The 22,353-nt window shown below is 50.1% G+C and overlaps 10 protein-coding genes across 10 annotated transcripts; 7 read left to right on the forward strand and 3 right to left on the reverse strand.

Moving 5' to 3' along the window:
• Positions 1-262: 262 nt before the first annotated feature.
• Positions 263-3,927, forward strand: N7510_010416 (putative kinesin family protein (BimC); the record flags this gene model as incomplete). Its single annotated transcript, XM_056982341.1, has 2 exons — positions 263-2,914; positions 2,962-3,927. The coding sequence occupies 2 exons, from the start codon at positions 263-265 to the stop codon at positions 3,925-3,927; spliced, it is 3,618 nt and encodes a 1,205-aa protein (XP_056830177.1).
• Positions 3,928-4,355: 428 nt separating this feature from the next.
• N7510_010417 (uncharacterized protein) lies at positions 4,356-5,453 on the reverse strand (the record flags this gene model as incomplete). The annotated part of the gene is made up of 1 exon (XM_056982342.1): positions 4,356-5,453. The coding sequence occupies one exon, from the start codon at positions 5,451-5,453 to the stop codon at positions 4,356-4,358; it is 1,098 nt and encodes a 365-aa protein (XP_056830178.1).
• A 2,472-nt stretch (positions 5,454-7,925) lies between these two features.
• On the forward strand, positions 7,926-9,760 carry N7510_010418 (ammonium transporter; the record flags this gene model as incomplete). Its single annotated transcript, XM_056982343.1, has 7 exons — positions 7,926-7,960; positions 8,022-8,126; positions 8,185-8,212; positions 8,267-8,592; positions 8,651-8,736; positions 8,806-9,225; positions 9,291-9,760. 7 exons carry the CDS (start codon positions 7,926-7,928, stop codon positions 9,758-9,760), a joined length of 1,470 nt encoding a protein of 489 aa, XP_056830179.1.
• Positions 9,761-10,259: 499 nt separating this feature from the next.
• Positions 10,260-10,680, reverse strand: N7510_010419 (anaphase promoting complex subunit 11; the record flags this gene model as incomplete). The annotated part of the gene is made up of 3 exons (XM_056982344.1): positions 10,260-10,288; positions 10,339-10,485; positions 10,539-10,680. The coding sequence occupies 3 exons, from the start codon at positions 10,678-10,680 to the stop codon at positions 10,260-10,262; spliced, it is 318 nt and encodes a 105-aa protein (XP_056830180.1).
• Positions 10,681-10,862: 182 nt separating this feature from the next.
• On the forward strand, positions 10,863-11,950 carry N7510_010420 (sulfurtransferase; the record flags this gene model as incomplete). Its single annotated transcript, XM_056982345.1, has 2 exons — positions 10,863-11,839; positions 11,893-11,950. 2 exons carry the CDS (start codon positions 10,863-10,865, stop codon positions 11,948-11,950), a joined length of 1,035 nt encoding a protein of 344 aa, XP_056830181.1.
• Positions 11,951-12,482: 532 nt separating this feature from the next.
• On the forward strand, positions 12,483-13,802 carry N7510_010421 (uncharacterized protein; the record flags this gene model as incomplete). Its single annotated transcript, XM_056982346.1, has 2 exons — positions 12,483-12,603; positions 12,655-13,802. 2 exons carry the CDS (start codon positions 12,483-12,485, stop codon positions 13,800-13,802), a joined length of 1,269 nt encoding a protein of 422 aa, XP_056830182.1.
• A 1,019-nt stretch (positions 13,803-14,821) lies between these two features.
• N7510_010422 (uncharacterized protein) lies at positions 14,822-15,004 on the forward strand (the record flags this gene model as incomplete). Its single annotated transcript, XM_056982347.1, has 1 exon — positions 14,822-15,004. One exon carries the CDS (start codon positions 14,822-14,824, stop codon positions 15,002-15,004), a length of 183 nt encoding a protein of 60 aa, XP_056830183.1.
• Positions 15,005-15,380: 376 nt separating this feature from the next.
• N7510_010423 (uncharacterized protein) lies at positions 15,381-16,546 on the reverse strand (the record flags this gene model as incomplete). Its single annotated transcript, XM_056982348.1, has 3 exons — positions 15,381-15,498; positions 15,689-15,891; positions 16,229-16,546. 3 exons carry the CDS (start codon positions 16,544-16,546, stop codon positions 15,381-15,383), a joined length of 639 nt encoding a protein of 212 aa, XP_056830184.1.
• A 1,789-nt stretch (positions 16,547-18,335) lies between these two features.
• On the forward strand, positions 18,336-20,243 carry N7510_010424 (glycoside hydrolase family 71 protein; the record flags this gene model as incomplete). Its single annotated transcript, XM_056982349.1, has 1 exon — positions 18,336-20,243. One exon carries the CDS (start codon positions 18,336-18,338, stop codon positions 20,241-20,243), a length of 1,908 nt encoding a protein of 635 aa, XP_056830185.1.
• Positions 20,244-20,299: 56 nt separating this feature from the next.
• N7510_010425 (uncharacterized protein) lies at positions 20,300-21,490 on the forward strand (the record flags this gene model as incomplete). The annotated part of the gene is made up of 1 exon (XM_056982350.1): positions 20,300-21,490. The coding sequence occupies one exon, from the start codon at positions 20,300-20,302 to the stop codon at positions 21,488-21,490; it is 1,191 nt and encodes a 396-aa protein (XP_056830186.1).
• Between the last annotated feature and the right edge of the window lie 863 nt (positions 21,491-22,353).

Genomic DNA, 22,353 nt, shown 5'->3' on the forward strand with positions numbered 1-22,353 from the left:
TGTCGACTGAAGAGAAGAGGAAGGAGAAGTAAAGAAGCCGATGACGATGCAGGCAGCAGACTCAGTCATGTGAGGAGGGGAGCGTGACTAAGGAGCTTGGGCCCCGGGCACGTGCCGCCTTTGTTTACTTTTTGCCCTTTGGAGTCCGAGTGATGATCCACACAACAACGGACGAACTTCACAATAACAACGTGCTGTCGGTCACTTTTCAGATCATATCACTTTTGAATCCACAAATATACATTTATCCCTCGGTTCGACAATGGCTGGCCCGGCACGGCCTGCCTCCGCCCTCCAAACTAAGAGGCCGGGTTTGCGCCAGCCGACTCGACGAGCCGGTTCCGCGGTGCCAGAACGGCTGGCATCACCCGCCGTGTCTTCTCTGAGACCCCCAGCGACCAGCTTATTGCGTGCGCAAAAACCGAGTCCCGAGGTATCTGGTGCTAAGCGGAAGGACCGAGACTATGAGCGCGAGATCAATGAGGACACCAGCATTCACGTGGTGGTGCGTTGTCGCGGTCGCAATGCGCGCGAAACCAAGGAAAACAGCGGCGTGGTTTTATCAACAGATGGGGTCAAGGGTACCGCGGTGGACCTGTCGATGGGGCCGAATGCCCTCTCCAACAAGACCTACGCCTTCGACAAGGTCTTCTCGCAAGCGGCTGACCAGACGGTGGTCTATGAAGATGTAGTTCTTCCGATTCTCAATGAGGTAAGATGGGCAGCCATTGATGGCCCGGTCAAGGCTAATTTAAACCGACAGATGTTGGCAGGCTACAACTGCACGATCTTCGCGTACGGCCAAACAGGGACGGGAAAGACGTATACCATGTCCGGAGATATGACCGATACCCTGGGTATCTTATCCGATGACGCAGGAATCATCCCACGCGTCCTCTACTCTTTGTTCCACAAACTCGAGGATACCGAAAGTACCGTCAAATGTTCATTCATTGAACTTTACAACGAGGAGCTGCGGGATCTGCTGTCGGCTGATGACAACACGAAACTCAAGATCTTTGAGAATGAGAAGAAGGGGGCTAGCGGGAGTACTATGGTTCAGGGAATGGAGGAGACCTATATTGAGTCCGCCTCGACTGGAATTAAGCTGCTCCAACTCGGTAGCCACAAGCGCCAGGTTGCAGCTACCAAATGCAACGACTTGAGTTCCCGCAGTCACACGATCTTCACCATCACCGTCCTCACCAAGCGCACGACCGAATCGGGCGAGGAGTACATCAGCTCGGGCAAGCTCAATCTGGTTGATCTGGCTGGAAGTGAAAACATCCAGCGCAGCGGCGCAGAGAACAAGCGAGCAGCTGAAGCCGGTTTGATCAACAAGAGTTTGCTTACTCTGGGGAGAGTGATTAACGCGCTGGTCGACAAAGGCTCGCACATTCCCTACCGAGAGTCCAAACTGACACGGCTGTTGCAAGACTCCCTTGGAGGACGGACCAAGACGTGCATTATTGCCACCGTTTCGCCGGCTCGAAGCAACCTGGAGGAAACCATCTCGACCTTGGACTACGCTTTCCGAGCTAAGAATATCCGCAATAAACCTCAAATCAACTCTCTCGTCTCAAAGAACAAGCTACTCCGGGAAATTGGCATGGAAATCGAGAAGCTCAAGAGTGACCTGATCGCCACAAGGCACCGCAATGGTGTGTACATGACGCCCGACGCATACGAAGAGATGACCATGGAGAGTGAATCCCGGCGGATTGTCAATGAAGAACAGAGAGCCAAGATCGAATCGATGGAATCGAGCCTGAGGCACAAAGTTCAGGAGCTGTTCTCCGTGACAAGCAACTTTAACATGTTGAAGCAAGACAATGAGAGCACACAGCACAAGCTCCATGAGACCCGGGATGTTTTGGAGCAGACAGACATCATACTCAACAAGACGACCCAAGATCTGGACGAGGAAAGAATCCTGCGGAAAGCCCATCAAGATACTGAAGCGAAACTTCGTGACATGGGTGCTGGTCTTCTGTCCACTTTGGACAAGACCGTCCAGGATGCAAACGGACTGCACGAGAAACTTGGCCGCAAGGACCAGCTGGAGAACGACAACCGGAAAACATGGCAGACATCCACAACTAAGGTTAAGGACGTAACCCAACAGATCGACGCTCGGATGGAAAGTTTCCAAGCCCAGCATGCCAAACTGCTCGGCGACATGTCCAGCAAGATCTCTCTATTTGTGAACGAAGAGTTGAGCACCATCGAATCGGCTCGTTCCCAGCTAAAAGGGTTTGGCTCCTCTTTCGACAAAGCCGAGGCAGAGGCGAAGAGTCAAACGTCTAGTGCGCATGACGAGATGAATGAGGTCCTTGAAGAGATTAAAGTCCTTCGGGAGGATGTTAAGACCAAGGTTGGGGAAGGCCTGAGCGGGCTGTCAGCGGCAGCAGAGCGCATTTCGAAGGAGGTCATTGGTGAATTCACCGAGTTCCACGGCCACCTCCATTCCTCCTACGCGGCACTCGGCAAGGATTTCAAGTCCATGTTTGAGAATATGACCAACCATATGGATGAGCAAAAGTCCGAGATCAATAGATTGCGTCTCGAGCTCCAGAAGGCAAACCGCCAAACAGTGGAGACCAATCGAAAAGCCTCGTCGAACTTGGCTCAGGTCATTGAGGAGGAACAGGCGAGCGCGCAGGCTGAACGGGACAGCCTCATGTCCCAAATCCGCGGACTGCTCGAGGAATCTCACCAGCGACAGTCTACTCGCCTAAGGGGGAAAGTGGATGCTCTTCGTACCGACATCTCTGCCTCGGGCGACTCTCTTGAGCAGGCTACGGCGCAGCACGACCGGCACATTGATGAATGGATCTTCAGGGAGGAACAGTTTGCCAAGGACGTTACTGCATCCAAGGACGAGATTAAGACGCGGATGCAGAACGACTGGGAGGTACGTTTTCTTGTATTCTTCGTTAGCAGCCGTGCTAATTGGAACAGACCTTTGATCAACGCAACGCTTCGATTAAACGGGCCACGGAATCGGTGCACCAAGAGACAGTTCGGATTGTGGATGCTCAGATGGATGACATGAGCAAGCAGATGGAAGCCCTGGACGATTTCGTCGCCAAGGCACGGTCCCATAATGGTCGCTTCCACGAAGCACAGCTCGGTAGTCTGGACACCATGGCAACCAATGTCCGGGGGTCCCACTCAGCAATGCATGAACGGCTGGGTGGATTCAGCGAGCATGTCAACCAGCTCCAGGAAGATATGGAAATGCACACCGGAAACCTGGAGCAATCTACCGAGCCCTTAGACAGCCAGATTCGAAAGCCACTGTCCGAGCTCCGCGATAACATCCAGAACCACCCCATGAAGGAATACAAACCGACAGGCCTTACGCCTCAAAAACGTCGATACGAGTATCCTACGGACCTCCCCATGACAGAGTCACACGATGGACTTCGTTCTCGACACCGCACTTCCCAACAGTTCCACGCCCTGCCATTCGACGGGGAAGAGCAATCTCCCAATCTGCCCAGTTCGCCTTCGGCCTCGCCATCCAAGGGCTTTGTATACAGCGATGCCGCGGAAGAGGTAGGGACTATCCCTCTTCCATCGTCAACGGCGACCACTTCATCCAACACTGGCCTTAGGGAAGTCGATTTAAACGTCGCCAAACCACTCGTGTTTGACGCTGAGGAAGACGCCACGCAACCCGGCAAGCCCGATGCTGTCCCCGTAGAGAAACGATCGTTAGATCTCGACGACGCCCTGGAGAAAGATGAACCCGAGCAACCACCGCGCAAACGTCGCCGCTCTGCTACCAACACTGTCGAGAGCAAGCTTCCGCAGAAGATGCTTTCGAAAAGGATGGCTGGCATGATGGAGGGCCGTGAGAATGTCCCTCCGTCTGCGATTGCCAATGGTGGTCGCCGCGTCAGAAGTCGCACCGAACGCTAATTAGCTTGCTTTGTTTTGTTTCCGGTTGCTTTTTGAATGATACCCAATGTCGCAGTGGGTGGTTTTTGATATTCTGTCGTTTCACCCTGGACCGGAGTTTCTTGGACCGAGAAAAACGCGTTGTTAGGTTGGAATGTATTTTTGGTCTTCTTATCTTTCGCTTGGCCTCTTTTTTGTCGTGAATTATGGATATAGAACTTGGATCCTGCATGTGCTTTCTTTCATGGCGTTTTTTCTTATCATTCATTAGTTACAATAGAGCACCTGAACTCCAGGGGTTTTTTAAATAGACTAAATGCCCGAGAGGAGAGTCATAGATTCGCTGTAACTACCACAGTAACCAAACCGACAACGCCGCCCATGTCTCACGATAAATGCACCAGAGCCGCTGTCGTAGCCCAAAGAAAAATCTCAAAAAGAAACCAAAATCATGAGTGCTCCACATCCCCAGAGACATGCCTCGCACTCTCACAATCATCTTTCTCAATCCCAACTTCAGTAGGGCCCTCCTCCTCAGCCCGAGCTTGAGTTTCCGAATCCAGCTCACCACCTTCCACAGCCAACGAATCACCCGTCTCACCCGCCTCAATCACCGTCTGTAACTCGCTCATCCGCTTCGCAAATTGATCCATCATCTCCTCTAACCGCTGCGAGCCCTTTCCTCCACCACCAGCCTTGTCTCGAGGCGTGGAGGGGAGAAGACCCGCCGTGCCGTGGATTTTGAGCATGAGTCCGTGTCCAGGTGTGGCGCCGGGGTTACTGTTTTCGAATGTTGGAGCGGGCACCAGCTCGGATTTGAGCACTTGCCACGTTGGCGCGAGGCTCTGGGCTGAGGAGACCCGGACCTGTGTCGCTGGTGATCCTGAGGGGGGTGGTATGATGGGTGGATTGGCGGGTGACGAGGATAGGGATTTCGTGACACCTTCTTCTCCTTTCCCAGCCGGAGCAGCAGAAGGTTCAGTGGTTGTTGGGTTCTGCAGAGTCCCATCTTGCGTCACGTCCAGGATGATGTAATGCTCTCGTACCCCCGGGACCGGGGGTGGTAATAATATAGTCGATTTCCGCGCGCTAACCTCCTCTTCTTTCGGGGCTTGCCCTTCTATTATCTGCTCTCTCTTCGATTCAGAGAGTGATTCCTGCTGCGCTTCTAGACTGCGCAGCGCTGCTTCCGTGATGATGTCGGTGTCGTCGTCGGAGAACAAATAGTGCACTGTTGGGTGGTGGTATTCCGATGTATGCGCGTCTTCGATCAGGGTGAAGAAGGGCTGGAATGGTGGGTTGGTGGGCTTCGGATCTTGTCCGTCACCGGTTTCTTCACCACTGGCGCCATCGTGTGTTGGGGAGGTGAGCTGGTGGGCGTGTTGTTCGTCTGTTGAAGAGTGGTCTTCCTGCGCGGGCTGGGTTCGGTCACTTAGTGGGCGAGGGGAGGTTGTTGATCGGGGCGAGATGCCGGTATGAGAGTGCATGGACTGGTGGGAGGATGAGGAGGGGAAGTTCGGATGGGGGCTGTTGCTGGGCAGAGACATCGCCGTAGACCCAGGCTACATGGTGAGGTGAGATGATGAGCGCAACAAGCATGCGGTGCCTGAGCTCTTATCGATAGGGTCAGCTGACGGGACGTCCTTATCCCCACCGCTAGTCACGAGGTCGGACTACGTCCTGCCGCATTCTACGAGTTGACCAGGACACCAACATCATTGACAAAGAAAAGCTGATCAACGAGCTGCATTAGGCCCATAATAAAGTCCATGGAAGTGGTATTGGCGTGTTAACGGGAATGATAATGTTCCCCGGATCTTCTGAGAATTATCTTAGATCACGACAAAGCTTGGTCGCAGCAGTCCGTGGCTATGGCGTGGGCGCTTCAGCAAATCCTATCAGGTCAAACTCTTTCATATCCCCGGTTAATCGAATGATCGTCTCTGTTGTACTTATCCCTCTCTTCGGGCCAGGCTGGACAAATTATGTCCTTTTTGTCTAACCTTTGACCCTGAGGCCAGAGATTGGTTCGAAGATCTGGGGCTGAGGCCGTTCGAAGGGAAGGGAACGAGGTGCTGTTCAACAATTGTGAAATTGCATGTACGATAAGACGCAGTAGCATAATGGAAAAAATATGATGATCAGACACTCGACCTTATACTCGTTTTTACTCACATCGGAGCAAGCCCTCGACCAGAACCCGATTTCTTATTTGTACGAAGTGACATATCGGGTTCTGCCTAGTAAGGGGTTTAAATAATCGTATTTATATCAATGGAATCTCCCACTGTATGGGGACTTCTGTCAGACAATGTTGAAAAATGAAATCCCGTGAGGTTTTCGAACGTATTCTCCTGTAAAAGAGTGCATCCAACTGTTGCATCTGAAGTGGGATGATCAAATTTTCATACCCAAGTAGCCGAAACAGTCAAACTGCTTTATATCGCAATTTCAAGTGAATGGTTCCGGCCCTTCAAAGTATTGTCCATTTTGAAGTGAGACCCTAGTGAAGTGACGAAGCCAAAGATCAGCGGATTGAACATAGAAAACAGACGATATTGGCTACGAGTGCTTGAAAGAAAAGCAGCATTTCACCTACCTCCGTATGTTGCCCGCACCACCAATACCGAAGCTCACATATCGAATCTGCTTCTCTGCAGGGCCCCGTGCTGGTGAACGAGATCTCATGTTGGCTCGAGGCAAAGACAAATATTTCCCATGAAAAATATTCCCGGAAAGTAGCCTCCTTCTGTCTTCACTCCCAACTTCTCCTTCAAGGTCGGTACCTTGTAGCCTGAACCAGCGATGACGTTTCCAAAATCTAAACATTCTGGCACCACGGTAGTATTAAGCAAACCTCTGATGTGGGTTAGAGAATCTATTGTTCCTTAGTTTTGCCAAGCCAGTAGGTCCTGTGCTTACCTCCGTTGAATTCACCTAGCCCGCGGCTCTTTCTTAGTCTTAGACAGATCAAAAAGAAACCCACCGTTGCTTGGCATTGCCCCAGATTAATATGAACCCCCTTTCCCCCGCACCAACTTTATGTATAGCCCATCCTTTCATTGTCATTTTCCTTGTTGGTACGTATGAGCGACTTTATTCGCGTGGAGTCATTCTTCTGATTGGGCAGTTGCATGGATGGTGGGCTCAGCCACGATACCACTCAATTACCATCATCTGATCGATTTTGTCGCACGTTGTAATTAAGATAGCATAGAGGACAAGAAAAATAATATACCATATACGAATGTACGGAAGATAAAACGATGGAAGCTGATTGATGAGCTGCGGACTAGGCTTGGATGGCGTAAATGCAGCGAATTAGAACTAAGCGATTACGGGATTGCGCCTCTATTATCAGCGTCATCAGCTCGCGCCCTTAAAATTATTTGGCAGATTTGAACCAGTAACGGCGGATCTGACAGACTTATCTCCACACCTCGGGGGTTAAGCTTTCTGAGAAGCTCCCGAGGGAAGAGGCGGGGAAAACTCGGGTGGGGACTGATAAGGCTTGTCGCAAATACCAAGGTATAAGAAACCTAAAATAGCACTGCATTGACAGAGATAGCACAGCTCTTGACGAATCATCATCCTGTGGCTCGGAATTTCCAGGTGTCATAGTGCGATTACTGTTATCGGTATCTGCAGGGGGAACCTTTTCTATTGGCTCTGAGGACATAAATTTCTCTTATCTTCGCAATTTCTTTGTTTGGAATATGTAGATGGCTGACCATGAGTGGCTTGCAAAGTGATTAAGAGGATGCAGAATGCCGAGGAAATGACTGCCGATTTTTTTATGCCATATGACTAAATAGAAGGAAGTTCATGGTCCGATCTAGATCGTGTTAAAAGGTTTGAGCAGGACTGAGACTCAATTTTTAAATTCCCCGGTCGCTCCGCCAGCTTTCCTGCATATATACATACGACCGACGCCTGTGGATGCACATTTGTATCCGCGTGCACCACACGCTGTCCCCCCATATCTCACCTCTGGATTAATATCTCTCTATTCCTCCACAATGTCTGCCACAGCGTTAACCAACCCAGCTCCAGAGTAAGTTCTGACCTATGTGGGGGATAATCGTTTATGTGTGACTTTATTGATCATCATACAGCTGGCTCAACAAGGGAGATCAGGCCTGGCAGTTGACGGCTGGTACGCTGGTTGCTCTTCAGTCAATTCCGGGGCTTGCGATTCTGTATGCGGGTTTCGTTAAGAAGTAGGTTCTCCTGTGCAATGCTTCACATTCAGAGTTAATAATCTTCGATTTTATATAGGAAGTGGGCCATTAATTCCGCGTTTATGGTACAGTCGTGTTCAACAATTTTCAATTGATAATACCATTCTGACTATGATCAGGTATTCTACGCTTTCTCCGCTACACTTGTGTGCTGGGTTATTTGGGCATATAAAATGGCTTTCGGCGAGCAATGGGGCAAATTTCCTTTGGTTGGAACGCCCGGTCCCGTTTTAACCATGCAACAAAACCTGGGAAGAGCGACCTTACCAGCCGCAGATATCACAACAAATTTCAACTTGTCAACCATGATCTATTTCCAGTTCGTCTTCGCCGCTATCACAGTCATAATCCTGGGGGGATCTCTGTTAGGGCGAATAAATCTTTTGGCATGGATGGTGTTTGTGCCTCTCTGGATCACACTGAGTTATACTGTTGGGGCATTTAGGTTTGTCGTCTAGCACACGATATGGCGGGTGGAATGTGTTAACTGACAACTCGTGCAGTCTTTGGGGCGGGGGCTTTCTCAGCAAGATGGGGGTACTGGACTATTCGGGCGGATATGTCATCCATTTGAGCTCTGGTACTGCTGGTAAGCCAGGGAGAAGATTTCAATACCTTCAAAGTAAAGATTTTCTCTAACACCACGTTTGATGAATAGGGTTTACCGCTGCATGGTGGGTAGGTCCACGCTTGCAACGCGATAAGGACTCTTTCTTCCCCAACAACATTCTTCTCATGCTGGTCGGCGCGGGCATCCTCTGGGTATGCTGGAATGGTTTCAATGGAGGTGACCCATATGCGGCTAGTCCTGACGCCGGCGTTGCCGTTCTCAACACCAATATCTGTACCGCCATGAGTTTGCTCGTTTGGACTTCCCTGGATTATATTTTTTTCAAGAAGCCATCCGTCATCGGTGCCGTTCAAGGCGAAATCACTGGGCTTGTGGCAATCACTCCCGCTGCTGGCTTCGTCGCAGGTTGGGGAGCCGTCGTTATTGGAGTTTGCTCAGGTTCAATTCCTTGGATATCAATGAACATTCTCGGGAGAATGAAATGGATGAAGAAGGTTGATGACGTTAGTAAGTAGCCCCAGAGCTGAAATCCTCATGAATGACCAATCGAGCTGACCAATTCTGTGTTCCAGTGGGAGTTGTTCATACACATATGGTCGCCGGATTCCTAGGTGGTTTCCTCACGGGTATCTTTGCTACTATTGATGGATGTGCAGCATTTGGTCTTACGAACCCCGGTGGCGCGATTGAAGGTAATGGGAGACAAGTATGGCTGCAGATTGTGGGTGCCCTATTCATCATTGGCCTCAATATGTTCATGACGACATTGATCTGCGTTTTTATTCAATATGTCCTACGCATACCGTTGCGTATGGATGAGCAACAGCTGCTTGTTGGTGATGATGCTGTCCATGGTGAAGAGGCCTACGCGTTGTTTTTCGAGGGCGAGAGGAGCCACCTCAGCCTCAACGCCAATGGGCTGGAGAGTGGGCACATCATCGATAGCCAAAGTATGGGAAACGCAGAGGGTAGTGGACAAGGAACACCTGCCGGAAGTGCCACAAATACGGCAAAAAAGCTGAGTGAAGGGGAACTGGAATAGCAGGGCCCAGGTGACAGCTAGTTTTTAATACGAATGGAAGATCCAAAAAGATCTAAAATTCATAACATACATTTGAAATCGTGACCAGCGGGGCAATTTATAGAGAAGCCTTCTATATAACCCCTCATTTTATGAAATAACCAACCCCATGAATGGTGTCTGTCTATAAAATATGTGTGTGGACTTTGGAGAGCAAAACCATGAGACAAGAGACAAAACACATCATTTTCTTTAATTTGGTTCATTCCATGCATTCTTTTAACCTCAAGCCATTAAAGATAAATACCGACTCTATAAACTCCTTCAACATAGAATACTCATCGTAGTGCACCATTGCCCAGCCTCCCCGTTGAGGTTGGTCGACACCATAGGCTATAACGACATAGAATGATTATCCAACACCAAAGTAAACACCATAGCTCAGAAACAAAGAGTTATCGCTAGGGGAAACCATGAACGCCGTCAATATGCAAGATGGCCCAAATCCAGAGCCCGGCCATCACTCGTCACTTTGCTTCCACTCAAATTCTTGAAAGATATCAGTCAAAGCCTGGGTCTAATATAACAGGTGTACATACTCTGTCGACACATGGGACACAGCCCCTTAGAGGTCTCTTGGTCGATCCAGGTCAACAGGCAGTGCTGGACATCCGTGAGCACCAAACCCATAAGATCCCTAGACAGAAGACTCACCATATGAAACGAGTGGCCACATTTCCCTAGCACTGTTCTTACTCTTAGTAAATCCAAGAGACACGCATGGTGGTCTCGCACTCACACAGGGAGCAGTCATCGCCGGGGAATTTGCAGGTGGGACAGGTGCTATCGAACTGGACGCGACAGATGCCACAGACATCATCCTCGGGCATGTCCCAGTGCCAGGTGGCAATAGCATTCCACTCCTTGATGATGACCTTCATGCTGGGTGGAGGTGAGAGAGGGAGTGACGAGAAGAAACAAACACAGAAGACCCAAGATCCACAACCTTGGCTTATCGCTATCGTGTTATCGGCGGATCACATGAGGTGATCTTCTCCGCACTCTCACACTCGCTCTCTCTTTCTTTCTTTCCCCTACATCGTTTCTACCCGTTATGTAAATCATGGCTTTTGTGGCCATTCGATCTGCTTCCGCTCCCTCTGCCCGCTTGTTCCGGGCCATGGCCACAGCCACCACCCCGGCCCTGCATGCGCAGTCCCGCCAGATCTCCTTCTCCTCGTACCTCGTCACCCCGAAACAGCTCAACGACGCACTCAAAAAGAACTCGCCGAGCAAGATCTCAACGTCCCCACGGGTGATCCCCCTTTGTGCAGCCTGGTTCATGCCCAATGACCCAGAGGGCCGCAAGGGAATCGACTCGTTCCGCAACTCACGCATCCCCTCCTCCCGATTCTTTGACATCGACGCAATCAAAGACCATGACTCTCCCTACCCGCACATGTTGCCGACGTGTGAGACCTTTGCAGAGGCAATGAGTGAGCTAGGCATCCGTCGCGACGATGAGATCGTGGTCTACGACACTGCCGAGCTAGGAATCTTCTCTGCGCCCCGCGTGGGCTGGACTCTACGCGTCTTCGGTCACCCTAATGTGCACCTTCTAAACAACTACCGCCTCTGGGTGCGTGAGGGATTTCCCACTGAGAGTGGTGAGCCTGCTCCGCGGGAGAAGACCAAGTATCCCGTCCCCACCTACGACTCCAAGCTGGTCATCTCGTTCCGGGAGATGAAGGAGCTGGCTCTCGACTATGGCAAGGAAGGTGCGGAAGAGGTGGAGATCCTGGATGCTCGCTCACACGGTCGCTGGGCCGGAACTGACCCGGAGCCTCGTCCTGGCCTGTCCTCGGGTCATATGCCTGGCTCTAAGAGCATGCCCTTCCAGGAACTGCTAGACCCGGAGACTAAGACCTACCTGCCTGTTGCTGATCTGCGCAAGATCTTTGAGGACCGTAAGATTAACCCTTCCCGCTCCATCATCAGCTCCTGTGGTACTGGAGTTACTGCGACTATCATCGAGACTGCTCTTGGTGAGGCCGAATACGGGGAACCTAGTCTGCGCCGGGTGTACGATGGCAGTTGGACGTAAGTGCTCCCCCCGCCCCCATGTCTTGTTATTCAGACTGACTCTAGAACAGCGAATGGGCACAGCGCGTCAAGGAGTCGGATGGTCTGATCAAGAAGACCAAGGCATAATCTGTTCTTTCTTTTCTCTCCGAGCGGCATGATGTTTTTTTCTGCGATTGTTCTTGCTGGCCCCTGTGACTTTGGCCACCCGATATCCTTTTGCTGCTAGATGTAACTGTCCCACTGATATCCTCGGGAATGAACATAGAACTCACCCCACTCTTCTCTCATATTGTATCCATTCAATGTTTCCTTCCGTGTAGTCCAGATTAGTCAGCTCGGCATCTCCCCATCGCATCTCCGCCCGCCTCACTTTCCTCACTCTCTCACTATCGCAGTGTGCGCCGTCGAAGATGGTGGAATTCCCTTGCCCCCTGACCCTTGAACGTGAGTGCTCTCCCTCCTACTCCCCCTGACACTCAGACATCCTTCCATATTCCCTCAGTCCGCCCAAACCCTGCGCCTCAACCCGCCCCATGCTGACCGGCCCAAATCCAGTCGTGGTTGTCTACACCTCCAGTTCCCTGGTATAGGGCAGACAACACTGTCCTATATCACCCTGACCACCAGTCCTTAAGACTAGACCGGCTCCCGGACCGTCATGTCGACCGGTCGCAAGGTCTTTCACTGTGCCGTGGACGAGACGGCCCTGACCACGAACATCAGCGAGATCAAAAAATGGACTACCAACGGGGCCATCGATCTCATCGTCCCCCTCTACAGTGAGTCACCCTGCTGTGATCGAGCCACGCCCCCTCCCTAACCGCCATCAGCCCTCGAACGGCTGCACGCGTTGAAGCGGGCCGGATCGCAAGTCTCTATTAATGCCCGTGAGGCAACCCGCTTCCTCGACCGAGTCACCTCCGGCAAGGATCACATCGCCCCCGATCGCATCGCTCTGCAGGGTCCGAACGAACAGTTCGAGCGCTGGGAGGAGGCTGAGAAGTTCTTTCTGCCGGAATTCGAGGAGGAGCCTGAGGCCATCGACGATCCCGACCCAGCCACCACTAATGGGGACCTGGAGCCACCCGAGTCCCACGAGGACAAGAACCCCGCATCGGATGATCTGTCGCAGATGCTGCTGAGCAAACTGAATTTCAAGAAAGACACCGAGGCCGCGTCGATTACTTCTGCTGGTACCCCGAGCGGCCCCGGTTCGCGCACTTCCTCCCGCAGCTCGCGAACCAGCCCGGAATGCGCACAGCATGAGTCAAATGGCAATAAGAATGGCAAATCGAAGCCCTCGCCTGGACACCAGCGCACCGCCTCCGGATCCACCATCCCGACTGCACCGCCCGTGCTTCGTCCGCTGCTCAGCGCATTACTCTGGCGATTGCACAGCGGGCCGGATGCCGAGAACTCTGCCAAAAGCTGTATTCTCGTCACAAATGACCGCGCGACACAGGTGTGGGCGCAGAAGTTCGGCATTGGTGTTAAGAACATCCAACAGCTGCGCACGGCCATCCAATACGAAGAGCGCGAGTACAAGAACCGCTGCAAATACGTCGAGAAGACTCAGACTCAAACAATCACAGAACCCAAGACCCTTCTATCTTACGAAGAAGAGAGCGACGAAGATGAGCTGGTTTTCGTCCCGCGCGGCCGTGGCAAAGGTAACTCGCGTGGCGCTTCCCGGGGTGCGGCAGCGCGCAAAGCTGCCAAGCAGACTGCTGTGCCGCCCGCTGGTGAGAGTACTATTGAAGTGCCCACGCAGCCGATCGACCCGGATTCATTCAGTCGCTCGCTCGGCGGAGCTGCCAAGTCGTCTCCTCCAGTGGATCTCAGCACCCAGAACGGCCCAGCCCGTGGTACTACCGGCGCTTCACGTCGTGCGTCGAATGGCCGCGGCCGTGGGGGAACCTCTCGGGGTGCATCGCGAGGCAACGGCCGCGGCCGGGGCGGCAAACTCTGGGTTCCTTGAGGGAAGCTCGAGCGGTCTGCTTGTTTGATTTATCTACACTGCAGACCGAGCGGATACGTGCAAAACACCTCTTTGAATACGGAACGGAACCGGACTGGACCGGAATGGACAGGACAGTTTTGGTCTTTTTCTTCGACTGTAGCAGGACACTTTCCCCTCCTCGCTCCATCCGCCAGAAGTTGCTTTCTTTATGAGACACTTCGAATTGGATGAAGCCAGACAGACCACGGCGCGTGTTAGGACATCGGCTTGAGAGTGGAGGGTGAGAGAGCGATATCAACACACCCCACACGACACATGGGATGGATGACAGTCGCCCTCCTCACGGATCCCTTCATTTGCCCCTGCCTTTCCTTTTGCCCCCCTGATCGATTGATCGCATTTTCCTTGGCTCGGAGACTGATATGAGATGAGATGAGATGAGACCTGGCTTGGGCTGATCCTTCGCTGTGAGTGCGTTATGTGTAAGTGTGTGTGGCGCGAGAGAGAGGGAAATTGCTGGATGGAAGAGCACGAGAGTGAGAGTCCTGTATGATAGCAGATAAACAGGAATTGATTTTCTCCAGTGTGCTTGCTCTCTTGCTGTGCTGTATTTAGTCCGGAATATACACGACGCACCTCCGTTACAATACCCAAAGCTTCATGGCTGCGTCAATCAATTTGCGGAACGTCTCAGACCAAGATCGTGCATAAGAGCGTCTAGAACCTTGACACGCCTACATCCTAATTTTCATGTTTCCATAAGCCGGTCCATTGGAATTCGAAGTTGCAACATTCTCTGAGTTTCGAGTTGGTGTTCCCTCTTGGGCGTATTGTCTCCACTATCCCAAATGGGGTATGTAGCTCGGAGGGTTACACAACGCGAGGTAGATATCTCTGATCATCACACCGGCTTCCCTTCACAGCCTCTCTGTAAGGCCGTGTCTAGTATCAGAATGTAACACTATACCAATATCCTCGGCCCCGTAGTGTTTCCGCCACTTCTATTCGTTGAATTTCTATCGCCACCTCGCTACCTGATGCCCTTAGACTCCTCTACAGTTGTCGCTACCATTGAACAATGCTGTGGCTCCTCAAGGGGCGATGATCTCCTCTCCAGAATCTGCTCGAACTCGAGTGACGACCAGTCGTCGTATCTGGGCCAAGAGGGCATCAAGGCCGAGCGTCCGGAGGTGATGATCCATTACATCGATCAGAAATGATGTCTCCGACAAGAAGCATGGACTCAGTGGAGCAGACGTGCACCACGTTTCCTTGGGTGCGCCCGATGCCATTTAATCAATTACAATGACGGTTCCTTAGTAGCTGAATCGGTAATGAGTTTCCAATTAACCCATAATAACGGCGGCAGGCAAACACCGGAATTATAGTTAGTGCCCAGGCAGCTACCTAATCCTGTCGACAGTCCGTCCGTGTGATAAGGCCTAGTCACCACAGTTCTCCAAATCATTCTCATTTTGGGCGTATCCCTCACTCCAATCATCGCCTGACATGAATAGTGCTATATCTCATAATACATTAGCCTTCCACGGTGCACCAATTATGCTGACACGAAATTGAGACAAGCATCCGTTATTCTTACTTACCCAACATTAAAATGCCGAGGTTGTCGTCATTGGTAGGCACCCTATCCGGGAATCGCCTTAGTAGCTCGGTTGCACCAGAATAACCATACGCTTTTCTGAATGGGTGCGTACTGAGTACATGATCAGTATCTGTCAAAGATATACCAAGTCAGATATATTGTTATTTTTCATCATAATGTAGTGTATTACTTACATTTGAACTGAAGATGAATCAGCTCATGAAGAAGAGTATAACTGAGGAAGCGTTTCCAATAATCGATGGAGCTCAAATAAGCTCTTGCAGAATGGCTCCAGTCGTACGTTCGTTCTGAGCCAATAGTCAACCCGGTCTCTTGAAAAGCTCCAGCACATACGATGATATACGTGTTGAGAACATTTGTAGCAGTAGACCCGGATTCGGCACAAGCTGCAACATTAGGAGTCCACCATGAGTTCATTTCTGTCATTCCCGCGGCCCGGAGGATAGGATCTGTGACACAGTCAGCTATGTAGATACGCGCTATCTAGCTTAGTATTGACATTAAATGTCAAGAAAATAAGGCAAGCCGGAAAGGTGTGAAAGGCACTATACCATAATATTGAAAACCTACTACTTGGCTCCTATATTTTCTAGGCGCTGGTGCTGGGACTTTTCGCCCATTGCTAAGGAGCTCATATCGTACCAAATGAGCGTCTCCGCAAAAGATATCGGATGGTTTCCTAGCACGATTTGATAAAAAAGTCCCGAGTTCCCTAACGTCGTCTAAAATAAGTCAAGGTTAGTCAATTGCGAAAGAAATAAGAGCGAAAAGTGACAAGAATCCCACCATAAACAGTACGCCAACGTGGCTGCCGCGTAACCCGAAGCTCACCACTATCCCCCTGCAAGGCGATAAACATATTCTTGGTTCTCTTCTTGTCAAATCGGCTGCCGCTTCGGTCCGCAACAGCTCTCATAGTATTATACGCGATGGTAGCCATGTCAGCGGTCTCGTCAAGGCTAGTCGTAAGCTGGCTGAGAACATTGCCCCATGAATGTATGCGTCCTTGAAAATCGTATTCTCGTAGATTGATGCAGGAAGATCGATCAATGAGGTGGGCCTCTGTGCCAAGCGTCCAGATACTAAGCAGAATTGCGAAAAGGCAAGATATCTGTCGTATCCAGCCTAATCTGGCCATTTTGTAGAGTGAGCCGTTGAAAGGTGAGTCAGGAATGAAAAGGTAGAAGAAGCACGACTTATTATTCTCATATCGAGCCACTTGGCATGTTCTCTAAAAGGAGGGCCGAGGGAACTAGCGTGTTCTGTCAAAATTGTGTCTTACGACGCCCCGAAATGGAATTGAAAAATCACGAAAAAATAAAAAACCATTTTCTCTCTAGTTCTCTGAGGGCGTAATCGGGGCCAAAAAATAGACAAGCAGACTCCTTCGAGCTATTTTCTGCGACGCTAAAATCAACTACAGTCAACGGCCCTCTTTTAACAACTTATTTGAAATATAGCCAAGGTGATCGTCGGGGGCGTAGCTAGGGCCAAATATTGGAGAGACAGACCTCCTTCGAGCTATTTCCTGAATAAAGAATCTAACGTAAATCAGACTCCACATTGGCCGTTGTAATGATACTTAGTATGCAGGAGGTGAGGCAACTTGTTCTTAGTCAATTCTAACTCCGTCTTAACGGACCAAGTAGACAATTACTTGTCGTTGCCCGGATCTAATAGGTCAATGGATCAACTACGAAGCTGAATTGTAAGCGATCTGTTTACTAATTTATTTTTGCGGCTGAGATGAGGTTTAGTCGGTATTGATCAAAAGGAAAATGTTTTCAGATGAGCTGTTGGCTTAAAGGGCTGTGCCCAAAACGCCCCCGGAGAAAGAAGTTTGGTGAATCTACATGTCGGGATTATTAGTTTTATGATTACGGGGATTCCTAAATGCCAACTAAACGCTGGCACGATCATGATAGAGTTGTGCAATGATCAGACTGGGGGCCTCGCCTAACCCAATTAGGCAATACTTTCATACTAATGTGCCTTCTATGCGGTTAGATGCACCCGGTTCCGTTAGTTGGCGTCTTGGCATCAGTAACCTATATCTCAACCGAGCTGATTACTATACTCGGTATCCAGTCGGACAAGTGGCGTCAAGTATCTAAAGAAGTGTACACACATCCTATATCCATTTCCGTGTAGGCTTGCTTTGAGATTAATTACACCGGAGAGAACTAAGGGGTTTGGAGGCTCTATTATATCATTCTTCAAATACATATTTATGTAATAGGTGGGCTGGAGCATAACCAAATGATTCCAAGAGCATCTTGCACGATTACAAATGGCGCCATAAGCCACCTGGTGCTAGAGGTCAAGGTCTTAAACTAATTACGAAGGTTAAACAAGGCGACAACAGGTAGCAGATACGAAGAGGGAAGGGTATACAGTGCAAGCAGTGCGGCTGAGGGTCGTCTATATCTAAGGTAATTTCCACACTAAAAGTCTAGCTATAGGGGATACTACCATACGGTGCACTATCACAGCCTCCACTGACCTCGTCTCACTAGGGCTTGCAGGGTAGCATTGGGCTCCTAACGGATCTTTGCTTATTTAGTGGTTTCTAAGGGTATCCTGGAACGATAACACAGCCCAGAAAGGATGATGCGTTTGATTAGTGTAAAATCCCATAATGAGCAACGGGTATAAATAGAGTGGGTGTCTCTCACACTTGCTTCGTTTGTGTGCATCAACTTTCAGGTCATCTTCGAGTAAACTATCTGCCAAAATGAAATTTTTTCTTTCTGTGCTGGCTTTCATGCTGGGCTGGCATCATGTCCAAGCCAAAGTAGTCTTTGCCCATTTCATGGTATGGCTAGGAAAATCCTACGTAATTTGAGAATGCTATCTGACAACATTTTCAGGTCACAAATTCCCAGAACTATACATCGGCTGATTGGAAGGACGACATGACGCAAGCCATGGATGCACATATTGATGCATTTGCGTTGAACATGGCATATGCGGATCCCACGAATGAACCGGCGCTTGCAATGGCATTCCCTGTCGCGGAAGCCCTGGGGTTCAGGCTTTTCTTCTCGTTCGACTACGCCGGTGGCGGCCCATGGGACATGCAAGATGTGATCAGCTTGATCAGGCAGTATAGTTCGAGCTCGAGCTATTGGTATTATAACGGGCAGCCGTTTGTGTCGACCTTTGAGGGCCCTGGAAATTCCAAGGATTGGGTCACAATCAAAAAGGATACTAATTGCTTCTTTATTCCTGATTGGTCTTCGCTAGGTGCCAAGGCAGCTTTGGAGTTGAAAGCTGCAGATGGGTTATTCAATTGGGCAGCATGGCCCTGGGGCAATGAAAACATGAACACCTACGTGGACGCCTCTTACTTTCAGTACCTGGAAGCTGCTGGTGATCTTCCCTACATGATGCCAGTATCACCATGGTTCTACACCAATCTACCCGGATACGACAAAAACTGGATGTGGCGTGGTGATGACCTCTGGCATGATCGCTGGGTCGAAGTTTGGTATACCCAACCTGAATTTGTGGAAATCATCTCGTGGAACGATTACGGCGAGTCCCACTACATTGGACCGCTGCGTCCTGATGCCATGGCGGCCTTTGATATCGGGAAGGCCCCTTTCAACTACGCAGCTAATATGCCTCATGATGCCTGGCGTCTTTTCCTTCCGTATTACATTGATACTTACAAGAATAATATTTCCGAGATACAACAGGAAGGTCTCGTCTCCTGGTATCGCCTGGAGCCCGCCGCCGCTTGCCCTAGTGGTGGAACCTCTGGGAATACTGCCAGCCAGCTTCAACTTGAATTCGAGCCCAAGGATATTGCTCAAGACATGATCTTCTATTCGGCCCTTTTGACTTCCCCTGCTGAAGTGACCGTGACAATTGACGGCCAGACCCAATCTGGCACATGGGAATGGGCCCCAAACTCTCAGATCGGAGGAGTCGGGGTCTACCATGGCAGCGTGCCTTTTAATGGCTTGCTTGGTGAAGTTACTATCACCCTTTCTCGGGGCGGCGAAACCATCATGTCTATAGAAGGCCCTGCTATCACTGATACTTGCCCCCATGGCATTGCAAATTGGAATGCGTGGGTCGGCGGTGATACCGGTCCTGTGGTGAGCGCCAAACCAAGCCTCAAACTGAATGAGCAGGAGTGTATCGCTGGAACCGGGGCCTATAATTTTGAGGGTCTGTGTTCGTTTGCCTGTGAGTATGGCTACTGCCCAATTGGTGCATGTACATGCCAACAACAAGGAGCACCCAAAAAAAAGCCGACCGCAACATCAGTGACTGGATACCCTCTGGCTGGAGAAGACGCAAGCTACTCTGGGCTATGCAGCTTCGACTGTACCTATGGGTACTGTCCTGATACTGCCTGTGGAACGACATCAGCTCCCTTGTCCATTCCCACAGTCTCAGATTTCTTGCCCCCGACTTGTGTCGGAGGTACTGGTAGTGGTGAATTTGAAGGGCTATGCTCTTTCAGCTGTCACTATGGTTACTGTCCGATTGACCTCTGCACCTGCACTGAACAAGGGGCTCTAATTTTGGCTCCATCCTCGACATCATACTATGGTGTTGCAATGGCCACCTCTACAACCCCTCCTTCTTTGGCATTTCAAGGCCTTTGTAGCTTTGCCTGCGGCCATGGTTACTGTCCAAAAGGGGCTTGCTACGAGGCAGTGATCGATATTGAAACCGATGATAATGTCAGTCTGGCTGGGTTCAACTGCAAGAATCCAGTCGAAAATGTCACCAGCAACCAGATCCTGGAACAGTATGTGGAATGGGGCACTGCATACATTGACGAGTGGTTTCAGAAGAGTAAGTTATGTCAATTATAACTCAGTACTCTTGTTAACAACAGTCAGATAAGGACCACACTACATGGCTGGGCCAGATGACCGAGCTCTTTGACGATGCCAGTTGCGTCTCCTTTCCCAGTGGAGGTGACTGCGAGCCGCCGAGCCCATCTCAGTGCTCGTGGCCTGCAAATCCGCCTATGGACCCAGGACTCTTTCAAGCCCAGTTGATGGGCGTCGCGTACTACGGTGTTTTGAATCAGTGGCGTCAGGCTTTTGATTCCGCCGGGAGTCTTGCAGCTTTGCAGATCGGTACCATCACGGACGCTTTCCCTTCAAAAAGTCCGCAAGTCATTCCCTTGGCACAACTCTTATCCACCTTGGGTGCTGCTTTTGGTGCTGCCGGTTCTGCCTTGAGCATTATACCAGATGGTGAATTTGCTGGAGGGGCCACAGGAATCATAGGAGGAATCTTATCCACCATTGGAGGCGCCCTTCCGTCATCTGATCCCAGTGACAACACCCAGAATACGCTATCAAACTATATGTCCTTGCTCTATACCAGTACCTGGACTGCCATCGACACCATGGCCAATAACATCTTCAAGAAAGGCGACGTTAGTTCGTTTCCGAAATCGGTAATTACTGGGCCTTGGACGACTCCCATGGCCAACTACTTCTACAACGGAAAATGGTTCTATCCTATGGACACCAGCACAACGGAGGACTTGGGATACACCATGAACCGGACGATCCAACAGGGCCTGGTGGGAGCGACCCTCGGAGCAGCCGACTACTTCATCCTGGCAGTTACGGTCTCTGAATCAGACTGCGACCAGATCACTAGCGGCACGATTATCGATGGACTGTGCTACTTCCTGGCGTTTCCTGGGAGCCAGGAATGCAATAAGGACAATAATGCAATTGACTCTGACACTGTCAAAACGATGGCGACCTACGGTGTTAAGCCTTCAGATGTCATCGAAAACTCTGTGGCATGTCAGAAACAGACCGATAACTACTTCGGCACCCTGCCTTTGGCCTTCACCCCGGAGAGTTGGGGAACGGGTAATCCAATTTGTTTCTACAATCTACCTGTATTCAAAGTACAAGTTGGGTTGACGCTGACGGCGACTGAAGCTGTCGAGGAGAATCCTTGCGATGTCTATAAATCTAACCTGACTGCCACTTCTCCGGTAACTGGGCTAACTTGGTTGCCGCCGAATCTAGCGTCTATATTCAACGACGATTGGTGTTACTGTGTCAGGCCTTGTCCACCCTACTGTTAAGCGGAAGCAAGTACATGCCTCACAAGTACTCAATTGCTTGATTATCTCATGAAAGAGCAGAAATAACTGGGTTTGGTGGCATGCGTGACAAACCCACATAGAGACGAGTCAAATAGACTGACAATGTGATTGCTATTCCCCTTGTTGGATCTGTGTATTTAGTCAGAGCTCCGTCTCTCCTTCGTTTTCTTCCCTTCATTTTCTTCATCTTGAAGTTTTTCATATAAAGAACATGCTTTTGCTTCGAGAACCGGTCTCTCACACCATCTTGGTCAGTACATCATTTCAGTTTTTAGTCAGCTAGTCATACAGGCGCACTATTCTATAAAGGTGCAGCATCATCTCCACTTGGTGATTCAAACTACCGAACCCTCGGAACGAAAGCCGGCGGAAATGGTCGGGATTTGTCCACCAAAACTCTCTCTGGGGGAGGACGGGCGCATCGGGCAGGAGAAGAAATCAGTCTGTGCCTTTCAGGATCTACAGCTCCCTCCTTTTTCCTTCTAGTCGTGTCCGATCTATCATATGCAGTTACGTACATATATATATATATATATATATTTCTGTCGTTTTACATTCGCTCTGAAAACAATGACGTCCTTCCAGGATCTCTGTCTAACGGCTAGCAGTGTATGACGCTATGTGTTATCCAGCTAAGCAAAGAATTTCCCTCAATTCTAATACAAGTCACCTCAATTAAACAATGTCTGATTGAATCAAATTCCTACTTGTTAAAAATGAACCATTCTCAAAATTCTGAAATATTGAACTAATTTACTGAATAGGAAGCTAAATGTGACCGATTTTATTATTGTAATCTGCCCTTGACCCCACGCTCAAAAAAAGCCGATTCAAATGTCAGC

The sequence above is a fragment of the Penicillium lagena genome (assembly GCF_028827675.1).
Source record: "Penicillium lagena strain IBT 129212 chromosome Unknown utg000007l_segment0_segment0, whole genome shotgun sequence".
In the NCBI taxonomy this organism is placed as follows: Eukaryota; Fungi; Ascomycota; class Eurotiomycetes; order Eurotiales; family Aspergillaceae; genus Penicillium; species Penicillium lagena.